Genomic DNA, 17,771 nt, shown 5'->3' with positions numbered 1-17,771 from the left:
GGAAGGCAGCAAGAATGGAATGCAAAGTAAAAGCAATTGCTCTGGAGAGTGAGCACTCTTCTCAGTATGTGGAATTTCATGAGTTAAAAACTCATCCAGACAGAAGCTTTGACGTCCACTTCAGTGAGTTCTGAAAAACCTGATAGTCCCCAAAAGTTGATAACTTAACAAAATGGAATAGGCCAAGCAGTGAAGACTATCTGGCTATTCATAGAGAAGAGAAAGATTGAAGAATGCATCCCAGTATCTATAATGTTTCATAGCACATGAATAATCTGATGATTATTGCAAGTATAACATCAAAGAGGTTTAATTTCCTTCCACAATAAATTTATATATACTTTCACTCATGGCCTACAACTGGAAAAAAACACTGTTTCTTTACTAGTGAATCTGGAGTACTAGATGGTATCTTGAGTTCCTGGTACACATCCTACAAGTTGTGGGTACAGGAACTTCACTGTCTTGAGATCCTGGGCTTGAACAACCCTCCAAGCTTGAACAGTTTGTCTTTTGTCCTCGCACCAGCCTATACAAAACAAATGCTCACATGTCTGATAAAGCAGTGCCCTTACTGCGTGGTTGTCTCAGAGATTTAAAAACAGGAAGGAAAGTTGCAAAATCAAAAATGGCAAACCTGGTGCACAGCAATGATCATCATCTCTCTGATCAATCTCTCTGACTCCCACCCAAAGAGGCCCCTGATTAATATGTAAAATGTTCTAACTTTGCTTACATGACCACTGCTAATTTTATAGCAAATGAGTTTTTAGAAATAACTAACTCACTTCATCTGACAGGCTATGTACAACTCATATGCAATAGTTATTAGTTAATGCCTTTAAGGATAATACAAAATTGTCTAAGGATACAAATTAAAACTGTTGCAAAATCTCTGTAACTCAACACATTTAAAATTTAAATTGTATTACTTTGATCATTTGAGGTCTAATGCTGAAAGATACTGAACTTCTCATACAAATTTTTTGTTTGACTTCAACTTCCAAATGATCAGTAGATGCTGAGAATGGTTTCATCTTCCACAATCACAGAGACAGAATTTGGCAAACAGTAAATATTTATAAAACAAATTTACTTAAAGAATGAACTCTACAGAACAATGAAGTATCAATAACAAATTCAAACACTGAAGAAGCAGCTTGAATCCTTTAAAGTGTAAGTCTGAATCTCAACATTTATCTAAACTGTATTTAGTATTATATCAATAATAAAAATAATAAATCAGGGAAAACTAAAATACTTCCTCTAAAGTATGCTAAAGCTACAGTGTACAATCTGAGTTTGAAATTAATACAACTGACAACATTCTGGCTATTTTTAATACATTTAATGCAGTTTTCATTTACTTGTTTTACTCTAAAATCCTAAATACAAAGTAAAGTGAAAACTCTTCACTTACAAGTAACTCTTTTCTAAGTCTTTGTAAAAAAGACATTCAGCAGCTGCCATTTACTTACAAATTACAGAATAAGCTGAATGCAACAGTTAAGCAGCTTCAAATAGTGTCTTTCTAATTCTAGATTATATGTATTTTTACAAAAGCACTTCGCCAAATATTAAATATTATAATCAAAACGTGCATTTAACTCAAATATATTTGTCGTGTTCCCAAAGGGTTAATGTTGTCTTGCTTCATTTCTTGCATGTAGCAGTTTAGCTCTGAACAAAAGCAGCTCCCTGCTGGTTACCTTGGCTAAAGGAAACACAATGAACTGGTAAAATCCAGTTTTATCTCACTGCTGTTGCCTAGGGCTACAGACAAAATGAAGTAAAAAAATTCACATGCAGAGTATTAGGTGCTTATGAAAGATCCAGCAGCGCTGTTGCCTAGTGATTCAGTGAGGAATCAGCACAGGCCAATGAGGTGTACGGGTACTGAATAACATCCCCGATGACTGTTTTACATCTCCTGCAATTCTGTCATACACCCCCATGATTTCCCAGTGGTAAGAAGCACTTTCAAGGGAACCTGTCAACAACAACAAAAAAAATAAAACAAACACATCACTTACAGCAAGATTACTATTTTTGCTTTTCCTTTTGGATATGGATAATGCTCTAGATTACTCACCTACCTATGTGAAATGTTCTTCACATCTAGTAATACTTTATTGCAATTACAGTTTTGATTAAGATACTGCTTTTTTAAAAATCACCCACTTTCACAGACCTGAGGTATATTTGTTGTTGCCTTGGCTCTTTTTCAGTTTGTTTTGCAGTTACTGGTGTAGTACAGTAGATATTTTGACATGAAAGCTTCCTCATTAGCAAGGACTACATTTTGGAAAAGAAGCTACTTCAAAGGTAAAGAATTCTTTTCCTCAAAGAAGAAGAAATCTCTCCCTATTTACGATGACGTGTGCTCTACTTTAATGATATCTTTCTTCCATATTAAAAGATAGCATTCATATTAATAGAGCACATAATACGTAGTTAGTCGAGGCAAGTGTGCTGAAGGAAAGCAGGAGCATTTGACAAAAATCTTTTCATCTTCAACATCTCTAATCCTAAAATATGTATTTACTGTACAGAAAGATAACGTGAACAAAAATACAGACTCTTTGAAAAAAGATCAGTCTCAAATTCTTCACTAAGATCAAACTGTTTACACTTTATGGTTTGTATGTGGTCTCTGCCATTGATCCATTTTGGATGTTTCAGAGGAAGATGAAGTGTCTTCATGGTGTGTGTAGCCTAATATGCAGTAAGAGTAAAAATGTGTCATGACTTCTATGGTAATTCACTCGGGAAAAGGAGACCAAGACAAGGTAAGAAAACATGCATCTCCAAATACTTCTACTGCTTATAAAAATATCCAAACCCCAGACAACTACTTATTGTCCAATACTGTTTCTTTTTTGCCTATTAAAATGCAGTTGCCATTTAAAAGAGAATCACTCTTTTCATTGGAGTGGCATATAGAATCCATTTGCTAATGAACCTAGGTGCATTTGTCAGTGTGTGCTAAGACACTTCTAGTATAAGAAAGGAGCCATGCTATGTGCTGTAGTTTGATGAACTTCTGCCAGTGGTTAGTCTGCAATAGGTGACATTAAGCTGGTATTTAGGCTGTGTAACTGTGAGCATTCTTATTGTGTGCAAACATCTGTCTTTATTACAAACCTATTGTTCATATTTTATTTCATATCAATGACTTTCTCAGGCAAAATATGAACAAAGTTGTCTTTCACAGTGTCCTTGAAAAAGGGAATCCCAGAACTATCAAGGAAGGACTGCAGTGTTGCTATTTGCCTTATATATTATTAGTAATGCCATACTTATTTTAATGAGTCTCCACTGGGGGCCAGAAATATGTAACTATAAGATCTCAAGGGAAGGCCAGCTTCACAAATGCTGAAATAGAAGACCTGGAGGTAAGAATATAAGCTAAAATTTATCTAGTAGTTTTCTTTTTCAACTATTCCTGTTAATAGAAGCCTGTATGTTGTAAGTATTTATGAAATAAACAGAAAAAATCTTGCTGTCCCCAGATCTCATTCAGGTATACTGGAGAATGAGTTATCTGGCAACACCAAGCATTCAGTTTCTCAGGTAAAAGCAAACCCTTGGGCAGTTAATTACTCTCTTAGTTTAGGGATTCCAGAGACAGAAATCCCTTATCAACAACAGCTGAGCAGTGAACTAGAAGCAAAGGGCATCAACCTTGTAGAGAGAAAAATATAGGTACATTATGTAAGAATTACAATTAGATACAATGGAAATGGAGATAGTAGCTGTTTAGCTATCTACTCCGCAGAGTACTACTGTTACAGATGCAGTTCAAATAGAAAATGGCCCATACTTCAAACTGGAAGGAGTGATTTTGTATGTTAGGCACCCACTCAGAAATGCTGAAAAGATCACAGTTTTCTAAATGAAAATTACTGAAGATCTTTTGCAATATTGTTATGAATGCACTTTTCAGAATGCTTATTAAGGCATTATTTCTCATTCTACCACACTCATCAGAAATTCCATGGCAATAAATGAAATGGGTTTTGAAATTACTGTGCTGTAGAGCTAAGACAAACAGTGCACTACGGTCACGTTTTCCAAAATAGAGGTTGAGTTTCTTTCAATTATTTTTCCTTTAGATTTCTTATGGTAATTCCAAAAAGCTATTACCTGCAAGTCTGAACGTGAAACTGTTGAAGTGAAAGTCAAAGTGGTTGTTTCTAGATTCTTAATATAATGACAACAACATAGAAAACTACATATCTTTGAGATAGCAGTGGAAATTCAGAATTGTTCCTACCTTCAGTGGCACTTCCAAGGCTGTGGTTTGCTGAAGGGATTCCATTGTTCTTTTCACCAGTGCTGTAAGGACAAAGAAGTTGAAAATCTACAGCTTTATGTTCCAGGATGGAATTATTATATTAAAAAAAAAAAAAAAAAAAAAAGGATGGTATCTTTCTGTTGTAAAATACCTCCATTTATTTAAAAAAAAAAAAAAAAAAAAAAAAAGAGGAGAAAGAAAAAAAACATAAAATTTTTCAAGATTTTCAAACCAATTGAACTGCAGTATGATTTACGTAACTTAACCCACCATGTCACAACACTGTGCTCACCATTAATGTGAAAAATGCTTCTGTAATAATTTCAAATCAATCATTTGGGACCAGATTTGTCATCCTTGGTCATACCAATTACTGTGTTGTTTGACAAAGATTTTTGCTGCAACAAAATATGGTTCCAATAAAATTTCAGTGGATAAATGGCTTTAAAAAGGAGGTAACTTTTGGCTACTGAAAGTGAAAAAGGAGTACTGGGCAGCCCCAGAGAGGAAGTCATTGAGTAACCACCACTCCTCTGCCAGGACAGCTGATTACATGTCAGCGTGCGCCTCATGAAACTGAGATACAACAGATTGTGTAGTATGTGGTGATAACTACTAGGCTGAAAACCACATGATTACTGAGAAGTATTCTTTGAAGTTATTCCTTGATGCACATCATGGCTCTTTAGCAGCTGAGGTTAGGTGCAAAGAAGGAACAAGAACTCCAAGAAGCAGCATATGGTTGTTGTCTTTCTGGCTGCTGCCAAAACCTTTTCTAATGATGCCAGCACTGAAGAATAGTACGCAGTGTTTTATGTCACATCTGTGACACTGAGGCTGATATGATAATAATGAAAAAAATAACTATCTTCTGACTGAGCACAAGTGGGGTGCTTAGACTACGCTGGCTCACTCACACTTGCGTGTTAATGAGCTGTCATAAGATTTTCCATGAAGTCCAAGTAATGCAGAAGCTTATAAGATCAGTGGCTGAAGTTCCTTAGATGAGAAAAATAAGACTTATGTTGAAATATGTTGGCACGTGATAACACCTGTGTACATAGGTCGCTCTGAAAGTAACGCCTCCTATTTGCTTCCATGGAAATGATAAAGAGAACAATGAGACTGTTTGATAGAACAAATTCTAAGCTACAAAACACTACTTTTCAACACAGACACCACCATTATCTATGCATTTTCACTAGTGATGAAGAAGAGCCTGCATGATGCTCTTGTAAATACCTGCACAAACAAAAGTGACCCACTGTCCCTGTCACCACTGCTGAAATACATCACCCACTGCTTCACCATGCTCACATTCACTGCTTGGTCTCCATAAACGTTCAGTAAACATAGATTAATGTCAGTGGGTGCCATTTTTTCCACATGGAGAAATTCAATTCCATACCTTTGCTTCTTACACATATCCAGGCCAGATACCATTTTGTCTGATTGCCCTGCTGCTGCCATTTGTCAAATGGCAACAAAATGTAACAATATTGGTAGGAAGGTTCAGCTTCTGCTGTCATAGCACCAACATCTACCTCTACAATGTGGGCCAACTTCATAAAATAAGAGGCATTACTTTTGGAGCAGCCCTCATATTTGCTTCATGCTGGATTTGAGGTAGCTTGCGGTTCTGTTGAGGACAGCATTGTGTTTGGAGTGCAGAAACAAACATGTCTAACACTAATTGTGACAGCATAGGGAAGTGTTGGTCTAAATAATTATCTACTTAAAATTCATTCCAAGTCAAGATGCCTATTAATAAAGGAGTGTTGGACTGTCTTGAGAAGCCCAGTCTGAATTTAAACAAGCTGCCAGCTCTGGGAGATCAGCAATGCAGCAGACATCAGGACACTGACAAGGTGACATGCCTTCAGAAGCCTAAGCGGATTGCCAAGCAATCCATGGGTAAGTAATTTTTTATAGGTACAACTGTACAAAGCTTTAGTGAGAGCATCACCTCTGGATTCCACATTTGTACAGCTTCACTCAGCTCTGTAATATTCCACCAAAGCACTTACAAAAAAGCTAAGGGCACGCTCAGCCTTTAGTGCTGTTAGATAAATAAAGAGCAACAGATCACCAAGACAATGGGAGGAACAGGTCTTTTAGACAAAAGGAGTTCCAGTGGACAACAGAAGAGGGAGCATGAGTCAGCACCACTGATTCATGGGCTGAGAAATGTGAGCATCTGCACGTGCACTGAATTAGATCCATTTCCCCTCTAAATTTGATGCATTTTCTCCCATATAACTGTTATCCCCAAAAAGGGGCTTCACAGTGACAGTGATGATTGCAAAATCTTTCTCTGTTGGTTCACACAGTTTTTGCTTTAAGGCATCTGGCATGATCAGAATTCTGCTGGATCCTTACCTGCTTTTAATTTTAAAAAGCAGAGATTAAAATGGCCACATCAAAGTGAGCGAACCTAATGGTTCCTCACTCTCCGTGACAACCCATTAAAAACCTCTCCGTGGGTTTGCTTGACTTTTTTCTTTGCTTTTCTGGTTTGACTCCCTATTTTATTTCTCATGTCAAACTGACTTCTCTGTTTCTTCCCAGAATTTAAAGGGTAGCATGGTAAAACCATTCACTTCAAACAATCCAAGGAGGTTTTGCCTGCATTTCAGCCTTTTGAAATCATATCTTTGGAAGATTTGTCTACATTTATTTTACAACAGGTTTTAAATTGTATATATATATTTATGTATATATATATATATATATAATTTAAAATTAAATATAATATATATTATATAATAATATATATAATATATATAATATATAAAATAATATATATAAATTAAAAAATATTATATATATATATATATATATACAACAATAATAGAAATATCAAGAAAAAGCAAGTAGTTTACCACTCCTGTTCAGTAGTCTGTGAAGAAGAAAGCATTTAAATTAATTGACAGTTTTTGCATGAAAATAACTAGATAAACTGGCTAAGTACATTTAGGCTGGAAATCAAAAGTTCCAGAATTTTATCTCTCCAAAATTTAGAACTGTCTCCCAGTGGGAGTAATTTTTCATATGGAGATGATCATTTATAAAAAAGACCATATGGTATGGTGGTATATAATTGCATGAGAGGTCCCCTTTAGTCCTATGTATATAATGTCTGATTCTCCCTCTCTCTAATCTCCTGGAAAACTCTCCTCTTAAGTGCTCAAAATAAACAGTCCAGGCATAGGCAAACTTATGTTCTTTATCTCATATACATTACAGAATAACAACAAAGGTTTAAATAGATCTGTCTCTATGTCTCTATCATTCCTTTTTGTTGTTGTCGTTGTTTTTGTTGGTTTCTTTTTGGTTTCTTTTCTAAAATTTAGATTGGAAGCTTTTTGGAGAACGATTATTCATGTTCTGTCATGCACCTCTGGTCTATCTAGGGCACATTAATTATTAATTTTAAAATGTTCCTTTGCAGTCAGCCATATACTGCAGTAGCATCTGTTAAATGCTGTTCTCCCAGCCTTTGCAACTTCCCTCTCAAAACCCACAGTCAGCAATTATGAGATTTGTTGATTATGCTCATTCTGGAATGTTTTGTATGTCATGTTAAAAAAATTACATATTTCATCTTTAGTCCCCCGGAATTGATGACAGCAAAGTAAAGGCATCATAGATGAGCTGAAATTGTAACCCATATTAGATTTTCTTGATACTGGCTGGAATAAATGTGCTTATTCAAAGAGTTGTGAATAGGAGCAAAGAAAAGGCAATGGTGTGGAACAAAAGCTTGTTTGTCCCTATCAAACTGAAGACATTTTTCAAGCTCATTCACCTATGAAATTATGACTCCAGAAACAAGCCGAAGCTGATTAGACACATGATCTGAGGAATAAGGATTTTTACAGATTAAAGGCTATCTGGAGGCATCTCTGTCTTAAGTATCAGTGTCCTCCAGTTAGAAGAAGGCAGCTCAGAGAACACAAAATGCCACTACCCTGCAGTGACTAGCGCATTCTTCTGTTCTGTTACTTGAATCACCTTTTGAAGATGCACGCTTTTTTATGCAGCTGCCTCAACACTCATTAATTTGGAAACTGTAGTAGAATAAAAGGAAACTTCACGGAAATTCAAAGAACCACAATTTTCTGCTGACAGATTTTTTTTTAAGCTTTTGTTTCTACATAACAGTAATCTTAACTGATCTTAGTATAAAAATAAATAGCCTTAGTTTATTTTTTTTCTCAGACTTGGTCTTTTGGCATTCTTACATTTTAAGTATTTGAGTTGAATTTTTTTTATACCCGGTAAAGTATGAGAAGAAAAAAATAAAAGGGTGTAATTAATATGTGCCAAATATAAGACAGGCTGCAATTGATACATCACCACAAAATGAAAAAGTGGGTTCTTCAATTCCTGAACACTTTTCTGCAATTCCTATGAAGACTCACTGTCTGATTTGGGCACAGTCTATGTACCTGATTGCATAGATTTCAGATCTTGGAGATGCCGAGCCCTCTCAGATGCAAGAACACATTTTTTGCTGTTCCCAAAATACCATCTCCTTTTCTGCTTCTTGGGTTGCTTGAAAGCTCAGGAGGTGAGGATGCCAGACAGACAAGCTGCCTAGAAATCAGGCATATTATTGATGGTAAAGGTGACAGTCTTCTGTCAAAAGCAAATTTCTACCAAATGTTTAGAATTCGTCTTTCCAGGCATCCTCCAATAGAAAGTGAAGATTATTAAAAATATGTATATCTTTCTGATATATTTCTGATATACTTTTTCTTGCCCTAAATAGAGAATTGAGTTAGATAATATACCATAACTATTTTGAAAACAAGCTAACTCAGTGCTTTACTGTATTTCAATGTATGTCAAGGTTTGGACACTCATTATAAACAGATGGCATTTTGACCTGTCCAGAGTGAGCAGTATGCATGCTATGCAACTGTGAGTAGTAGAATCTGTCTGGGGAAAGTATCCTCCAACGTACAGGTAAGAGCTGGTAAACTTACATGTAGTATTTTGTGCAAAAAAATGAGGTTAGAAAAAAAGAATATCTTCTTGCTTGCTTGCTTGCTGCTTGCTTATAGAATTAAAAAGATTCAAGATCATCAGTTGGACATAATAATACTGAATAGTACTGAAAAAATCTTATGGTGGCCTTATGAAGTCCTAAGCAGGCATAGAGAAAGCACTGGCAGTATGATTGACTTGTGGCAACACAGCTTCTGCTCAGGAGAGTCTCATAAGCAAATAGACATGTTCTTGTTATAAAGCAGTACAAAAAACACTTCCATAGGGGAAATGCTCCTGAAAAAGCTTGTGTTCTGCATTATCATTTAATTGAAATAGTATGATTTGCCTTTATGTTCTTCATTTATAAATCTTAGAAGTGCCTTAAGATTTCATATCCTTTCCACAAAAACTAAGACATATGTTTGCTGTTGCTTTCCTTAAAAAGTAGATCAAAAGCATGACTTTGAATACTTTGAATACTAGGCCAGTGCTTTCTTGGATCACAGTAAATGCAGAATAATACAGCACTGAGCTGTACTCAATTAAATCCATTGCACACTGCTCCTTAGCTTTACTGAGCTTAGTGATTGTACAACTGAGATTTCTCTCTGGGTCATTAATGCTCAGGCAGGGTTCTGCAAGTCAGCAGATTCTATAATTTAAGGTTTCTGAATGGACAAAAAGACTCTTTCGATAAGGAAAGATGAAGCCAACAGCTAAAGAATATCAGCAAATAAAAATAAGAAGACAAGGAGAAGAGGTAATGGGATGAAATTCATATCTGGGTTTCAAAGCACTGAAGTGATTTAGAAGCCCATATCCTTTTGACACTCCTCTTTAAAACTTGCATATGCAATTTGTTACCTCAGTTAAACAACTCCTGAACTAATTGGAAAAGTTTGGGAAAAAAGAGTCTTCCTATTTAGTTTCATCTAATAGGAATCTGGTTCAACTATTCTCAGACTGCAAATAAACCAAACTGTTCACATAATGGACTGGGGACAACAGGGAGATCTGCTTCATACTCCTACTCCTGACTGGAAGTTAAATCCTAATTCAGATGCACCCCTTGTCTGCCTATTTGGTTATAATGCAATATATTTCTTGTATCAGTTAGCCTTAAATATTTGTGATCTTACAGTACTTGTTTTAGCCAAAGTCATTTTTCAACTTCAGACTAGACCTAAACACGTGAATTAACATTCAGCACTTGCAGTAATGTCTCCAGTACTTACTGGAGAAAAGACCTGACAGCTTTGTCTTTGCTGTCATTTGCTAGATAAATTTTTACCAGATGTAGGGACAAACTAGCTTATGAAATAACATCTCTAAGAAGCTGAATGAGAGATAAAAGTGTAGGCAGGAACTTTTGCTAACAATCAGTTTTGAGAGATCCATCATAAAGTTCTCTTAATATATTAGTAAACAAAAACAAAAACACAGTACATTAACTTAAAATTACAGTACCTTGCATTCTTACATTAAGAGTTTTACACTTCTTTATGTAACAGAACCCAACTATATGTATTTAGGAAGTTATTTTCCAGGGCATTCATCTTAATCTGGTTTGTTTCCTTCTACATCCCTTGAAGATTTTGGTGAAAATATTATTCCTTGTGGGATTCTTGTACTAACTGAGGAAATCTTGGTAAGTAAATTAAGTACAAATAAGCAATTTAACAAACTCTAGATAAGGAGCATATCACATTTTATCGACATAAGAACCAGTGAGGGAAAACGTTCAGAAAAACCTGCATAGCATTTATTTTCTTAATCATGAGAATCAATGAATCAAAACTTCCTGTTACATCAATTCTTAATCATCTGGACAGTTGGACTAGATGATCCTTTTATGTGAGCTACTGTATTCTATGTTATTCAAAAAAAATGACAGTCTATTGGGAAATGGGGAGGGAGAAAGAAAGAGATTATATTTACCTGAAAATTCCTGGATTTGGGAATCTTCTACTTCAAACAACAACTCATCATGAATCTGAGCAATTAATCTGAAAAAAATCAGAGATGTCAGACAGAATATGCATGAAATTTCTAATAAATTTCTAATAGTACTTTTCACTCGTATCAAGTAATTTTCATGTAAACCACGCATACAGTCCTAAGAAAAGTCCTACAAAAGTGAAAGACTTCATCAATGGAGTTAAAAGGACTGCCATTCGACATATTCTGAAAGCATAAAGGCCATGGTCTCAAATTGAAACTGCTAGCTAACTTGTAAATGCCTGTCAGGGATTTGATGATGTGACAGGTACTATTTAAAACTGTTGTAAATTGCAGAAAAACTGCAAGAAATTAGAGAGACAGGTTTTGCTTTGTTAATATAGCTTGTTTTCCTCAAACTGAGCTGTAATAAATGGGGTTGCAAATATGCTGTTGTAGTAATACAAATTAGGTCAATAGCAAGAGGACTTGGCTCATTGGTATGCAATAGTAACTCCTAGTCTAGGATTGGTCAGTGACTGGAGTCTTTCTCAGGAAATACTCCTTTCACTTAAAAGCAAATTAAGGCTCCTCATTCTGTGGGTTGAAGAACAAAAATGCAGGTTCAGATACTCAACCTGATTTGTTGCCTCTGTTACCAGGACAGTTGTCTTCGTAAGAACAGAATGTACAACTGATGGCAGCAACATCTTAAAACCCATGCAACAACATGCACCTGAGCTCTTCAGTTAGAGCTGTTTTGTAATAAAGTTCTACTGATGCTTTGTTTTTTTCTTTGTCAATATTAGTTCTACATCAATAGGCCTCCTGCATATGGATTGTGTCTTAATTGTTCAGCGCATACTGGCATAAATCCTAAATTATTGGTCTGCGTGCAACAATAAGATCACAGTGGAAACAATATATGTGTTTGACTGAATCACATCTGAGGAAGAATAGATATAGTCTAGCACGTATAATCTTTCATGCAGTTCTTACCTAGAAAGGAAAAATATTGCACAACTGATTAAGCTGCACTCCTATTAGGTTTATTTCATTACTTCTTTAATACTTACAGCTGGCAGTCTAAGTCATGAAACTGTAACATCTATTTATGAATTTCTTTGCATTTCATATATAACATTTAAATTAAATGCTATAGACTTTTTTAATACCTAGCAGTTATTCATTCTTTAGAAATGGCTGAAATATGGTATGGTTAGAAGTTATAACTTTCACATCTTTCAGGAAAATATCCTAAGATAGTTTCACACTGCTTTAAATTACAATGTGACATTGAGTACCAGTGTGGTGAGCTCTAATAATAGGTCTTCAATTATTAGTCACTTACACCTCAGTCAAAAGCAGAGTGAAACAGATTAACATATTTCTAATAGGAAACTGGGACACGGGATACAATAAGAAACAGATGAAAAAGCCAGGATCATCCATAGCAAGAGAATAGAGTTTACATGAAAAGCTATGATTTCCAATGTAAGTAAATTAAGTAAAGCAAGAGATTCTTCATAATCATTGGAGTGACATATAAAAAGATATATATCAGAAAGAACTGTGAATGTTAAAAACTCCAAATATACTTTGAATCAATGGAATAAGTGAAAATGAATGCATTGATGAAGCCAGTGAAATAAAAATGTGACAGACCAGTTATTGTTTGTATCAGAGTAGTGACTCATGGCGTCAGTCAGAATTAGAGCCCAATTTTCTAAATATTTAGTAAGGAACTGTCCTTTCTTTGAAGAATTTACAATATAGATCAAATATTTTATCATCGATTTGTCAGATTTTAGAAATGGAGGAAGAAGATTTTCAAAAACACTCAGCACCGGATTAACAGATCACCTCATCTCCATGCTAGAGCTAAAATTGGTTTTGGGTTTCTTAAAGCAGTGACATTATCCTATTTGACTTCAGTACAGATGAATGAAAAATCATAGTAATATTTCCATTCAAAATTCACACCTTTTACTATTCCAATATTACAGACATCTTTCATATAGCTTAAGTAAAAAGTTTTTTCAAAACTTACACTCCTGTTTAACAGCTTAATAAAGTGGTCGCCACTTTGAAGGAATACTGAAATAGAAAGCTCCTCCCATTATTGCTTGTTAAAATGTGAAGTAAACTGGATTACACTAAACTTGGATCTTCAGTGGATCCACATAGTTATCATTACTATATTACGACCATATAATTGATCTGATATATGACAAAACAAGCAACTATCAAGAGATTTTTTTCATAAGCTTCTACTGATGAGGCCTCCTTAATGTTTATTTTTTCATAATATCATGTCAGATTTTTTTCTAATATAAGAATAGATGAGGATTTTGTTAGTTACTGCAAGGCAATATATTCCAGATCTGGACCTCTCTAAAGAGGCAAGTTTTTCCAGGACTACCTAAAATCTGTTGTCTAGAAATGAGTGTGCTACTGAACTGAATTCAGCAGAACAGCTCTTATATCACCTGTGAGCAATTGTATTTCTTCGCCATTAAAGGAAACATTTTCTCCAAACTGCAAACAAGACTTCTGTGGTGTGACATGCTGCAGATGCTACTGTAGGAATATTCTGTAGAAGATGTCAGTGGTAAAAAAAAAAAAAAGACATGATTTTCCTAGCAGTCTTCCTTGGAAGGTGTTTTCTAACAGTTAGATGCTCTGTTTCAGGTCAAGATATGCTCAAACTAATTGTATTAATGCTCATTCTATGGTCAAAGGACTAAGGTAGGCTCTCACTTGTTCTGAACCAACATCTGGAAAACTCCATCTCTAAACACTGACTTTGTAGGGCTACCATGCCCTACCTAAAATCAGACACAGAATAGTCCTGTGTACAATTTTGTTACACATTTTTGTATTACGAGGAGAATCCTTTCTGCTGCTAACAACAAATTCAAAACATAATATTGTCCAGCTTTCCAGGCTGGTCTAAATGAAGATAATACAAAAAAATAATGAACCAATGAATTCCTACAGACTAACTGTAGGTTAATTTACTCCATAATTTGGAAGCAGGCAACCTGGACCCATCACAAGCCACTTCCAGACCACTTAAAACCCAACACAGTTATGTTAGTTTGGGGATCAACTGGGGATCCCCCATTTGTAACTGAAGAACAGATTTCCTAAAACCAAAGAATTTTCTTTGAAGAAGGGACAAAAAAGAGAATTTATTTGAAATTTATCATAGCTTTTTGTCTCAGCAAAAATCTAGCTAAATTTTTACGAAGTTCCATAAAGCTTTACTTAAGAACATAATACAATGGTAATAATTAAGATTTTATATAGGTAGAGTAAAAATGTAAAAAGCTAAATGTTCAAAGTTCCTAAAAACACACTACTTCAGAAATGGCATTAATGATCACTTAGCAGCACCACGTAAGTGTAGAAATACTTCAAAAGAATCAGCCCTTTTCTAGCCAGAGTTTTCTTATAAAACACTATTTCCCTGAGCATTGAACTTCATACCATCTTCTGAAACAGCAGTATCAGATTCTATTTTCCATAGATTACTAGCTTTGTCTTTCATTCTGTCCTTTTTAATAAATAAAATAATCATTCAAGTCATAAAATTGCATTTTTTCCTTTTGAATTTGAAATTCCTAACTGCATAATGGAAGACTATAAAATAGTCATTACTACATGGTTAAAGGTCTTATTTAATTAAAAAGTAACTCAAAAGAGAACAAAAAATGTGGTTAGAAAAAAATGTTTAAAAGACTAAAAAGAAAAGAAAGATAAAAAGGCCGCTTATGTAATAAACACTTCCACGTTTTCAAGAACGTTTAGATTGACGAAATCCAATGACTTTGGGAGAACACTTTTAAATCTTTTATTTCAGACTATAGGCATCCCCCACAATCACAGAAAGATGAGAATTTGCAGATAGATTATTCCTAGTAACAAATCTTGCACCTTCCTTCTGAAGCACCTGCTACTGGCCACACTCAGTGATAACGGACCAGATAAATGCTGGATTCAATTCTTTAAATCTCTGTGTCCTCTGCACTAAATATTTTTTATTTTTTTATATACTACAAATACTACTCACTATTTAATAGCTGCACAGTTTCCCCATAAATATACATGGGTTTAACTGGAAAGAATTCCTATTAAATTGTCATGTAGATAAGGAACAAGTTGAGATAATTTTGTGACATTTTGCAGACTTTTCAAGTTTCTCATGAAGCTGCATATATGAGGATTTCTAACGTAGTAATATAAAAGATGTAGCTCAAAATATATCATGCTTGCATAGGTGTTACTTGAAGTTACTTTATATTACTTCTCTTTCAGTATTTTCCTACTGAAGACCAAGACATGTTGACATTCTAACATTTTGACTACAAAAATTCAGCTAACTTGTGAAATTTCTCAGCAGTTACATCAGCAGGAAGCTGAACAGATGGTTAATTAAGAGAATAGAATTTTCACGTGTACCAAAGTGTTTCAAAACATACCTATCAAAAAGGTGACCTACAAAAGGTTTTTATAAGCTAGAAGTATTATGATAGAAGTACAAATATTGCGTTTAATGACCCACAAAAAAGGTACATTTAAGTGTCTGCTGCATCATAAATGTCCTTTTTACCTATGATATTTAAGCATATTAAATATAGTTAGCTTTTTCTATAAAGAATAAATCATTTTTACTTTTTCTGGCTCACTCTGCATAAGATGTTCAGGTAATTGCTCACCATCTTGTGCATACATGCAAGGTACTTCTGTGAAATATTGAGGAAAGCAATGAATTTGCTAGGTCACAGCACAACTAGAAATACAAAACAGCCACTTGGGAAGCGAAGAGCTACGTACTGGATGGGGACAGCAGCTATGGGGAGCTCGCAATAATTTCTACAACAACCACATGATGTAGGATGTTTCCTTCTGCTACTGAAACAAAAGCATATGTCTGGGAAACAAAAACCTCATTCTCCTCAAGCATAATTAAAAACTTCTATCTTTTCCCTGTGATTCTGCTTCTCCGGTACTAGGCTAAGGATGATTCTCTTGCAGGAATTAATATTCAGAGCAGAACATACAAGGTAATAATGGGGCAGAGAACAAGACCAGTAAGTATTTAGTTGGAAATCTTGGATAACTCCTACAGAAGAAACATGGGTAAAATTAATTCTTTAATTCCTTAAAAAATAAGTGGAGGGACAACAACTGTGTACTCAGAGCTAAAGAAAACCATTCTACACAGCAGCAGCATTAAGTAGCTCACAGAATGAAGCTCACTATGATATAGTCAGGAAAATCTTTTATTGCTATGCCCTTTTGTTTGAATCTTTTGTATGAAAGTATAACCAGTTAATAAAGTACTAGTGCTGGAATCCCTGTACACCTTATAATATGTCTCTTATTTCTTCTCTGTAACTAAATTAAAACCAATTCCAGGAAATGAGCTATTTGAGTTTTACCATATGATTTGTATCGGAAAAAATTCCAGGTCACATAACACAGAGCTTGTTCCTGGGACAGTAAGTGTTCTCTCTTACTAGTTTAGTGATATGTGTGGAAGCAAGCTGCATTTTTAGTTCATCAGCTCAAAAAAATCATTATGCCGATTGAAGCATTTGTTCATTAAGGAAAACTTTGAAAAGCTTCAATATCCACTGCTAAAGAAGAGCAGTTGGGATCAAGAAAATAGGTTTGTACCTTTTCCTCTTTTTTTTTTTTGTGGCTCATACTTTTCAAATCATTTGTTTGTATCTGGCCTGTCACTGAATCTGTCGTTTTACCCAGGCTCTGGACACACTGAGAAGTAAAGCTGTGTGTTTGAGGCACTAGGATCTAGTGTTATAGGAACGATAAACAGATAAGAAAGCACAATTGCCAGATTCAAGCAATATTACTCAATAGTTCTTTGGAAGTGTTAAAGTTAATTTGCATGTTGTTAGGATGTTACCATCTTTAATGACTAAAAGCTTCTGAGCAGTTCATACAGTGCCAGACAGTCTTTGGGTAGCATCCATCTATCTTCAGCTTATACAACGACAATTTTTACAAAAACCGGTATAGGCAATCCCTTCTTCCTTCAGTTGCCAACATCCTTCCTCCATTTCACATTCCCAGGTATATGCTACTGTAATGACATTTTAAATAACTACAATTGTCAATCTAAGTTCACAGAGTATTTTTCTACTCTCATAAATTCCACAAATCTTTCTTTCAGCTGCTAATATTTGCCTTGATCTGACTTCAGAAGTTCCTTTGTTATCATCTGCCTACAGGAGACATTCTGTGGAGGTTCTGTGAATTGCATCATGCAGGTAAAAGCTAGCACTTGAATAATTGATGTCAGCAGCACACTTTCAGTAAGCAACTTGGCCACAAACGGCAGAACAGCATCTCAACAAAGATGTAGATAATATGGAAGAATTTTAAAGAAATCATGTTGATTATTCATCAGTTCCACGCAAAATGAACACATTAACAGCAGTGGCAGTAGCTAATCCATAGTAGTATCAGCTTTTATCATACTGATTACGTATTGAATGTAATGCTTCTTTTA

General features: G+C 35.0%; 1 protein-coding gene across 3 annotated transcripts in view; it reads right to left on the bottom strand.

The window, feature by feature from the left end:
- Positions 1-1,057: 1,057 nt before the first annotated feature.
- The window catches only part of POLN (DNA polymerase nu), an 80,656-nt gene continuing 63,942 nt past the window's right edge, over positions 1,058-17,771 (bottom strand). Inside the window, exons 22-24 of one of the 3 annotated variants that reach the window (XM_048941957.1) lie at positions 11,231-11,298; positions 4,277-4,338; positions 1,058-1,990 (exon numbers count right to left, since the gene is read on the bottom strand). In XM_048941957.1, coding sequence (XP_048797914.1) covers positions 1,922-1,990; positions 4,277-4,338; positions 11,231-11,298 — 199 coding nt within the window. In that variant the 3' untranslated portion in view covers positions 1,058-1,921. The remainder of the gene's footprint in view (positions 1,991-4,276; positions 4,339-11,230; positions 11,299-17,771) is intronic. The other 2 variants (XM_048941955.1, XM_048941956.1) reach the window with 2 other exon arrangements.

Source organism: Lagopus muta, chromosome 4 (assembly GCF_023343835.1).
Source record: "Lagopus muta isolate bLagMut1 chromosome 4, bLagMut1 primary, whole genome shotgun sequence".
In the NCBI taxonomy this organism is placed as follows: domain Eukaryota; kingdom Metazoa; phylum Chordata; class Aves; order Galliformes; family Phasianidae; genus Lagopus; species Lagopus muta.
The sequence above is the reverse complement of the archived record's forward strand: the minus strand, read 5'-3'. Positions and strand labels throughout refer to the sequence as shown.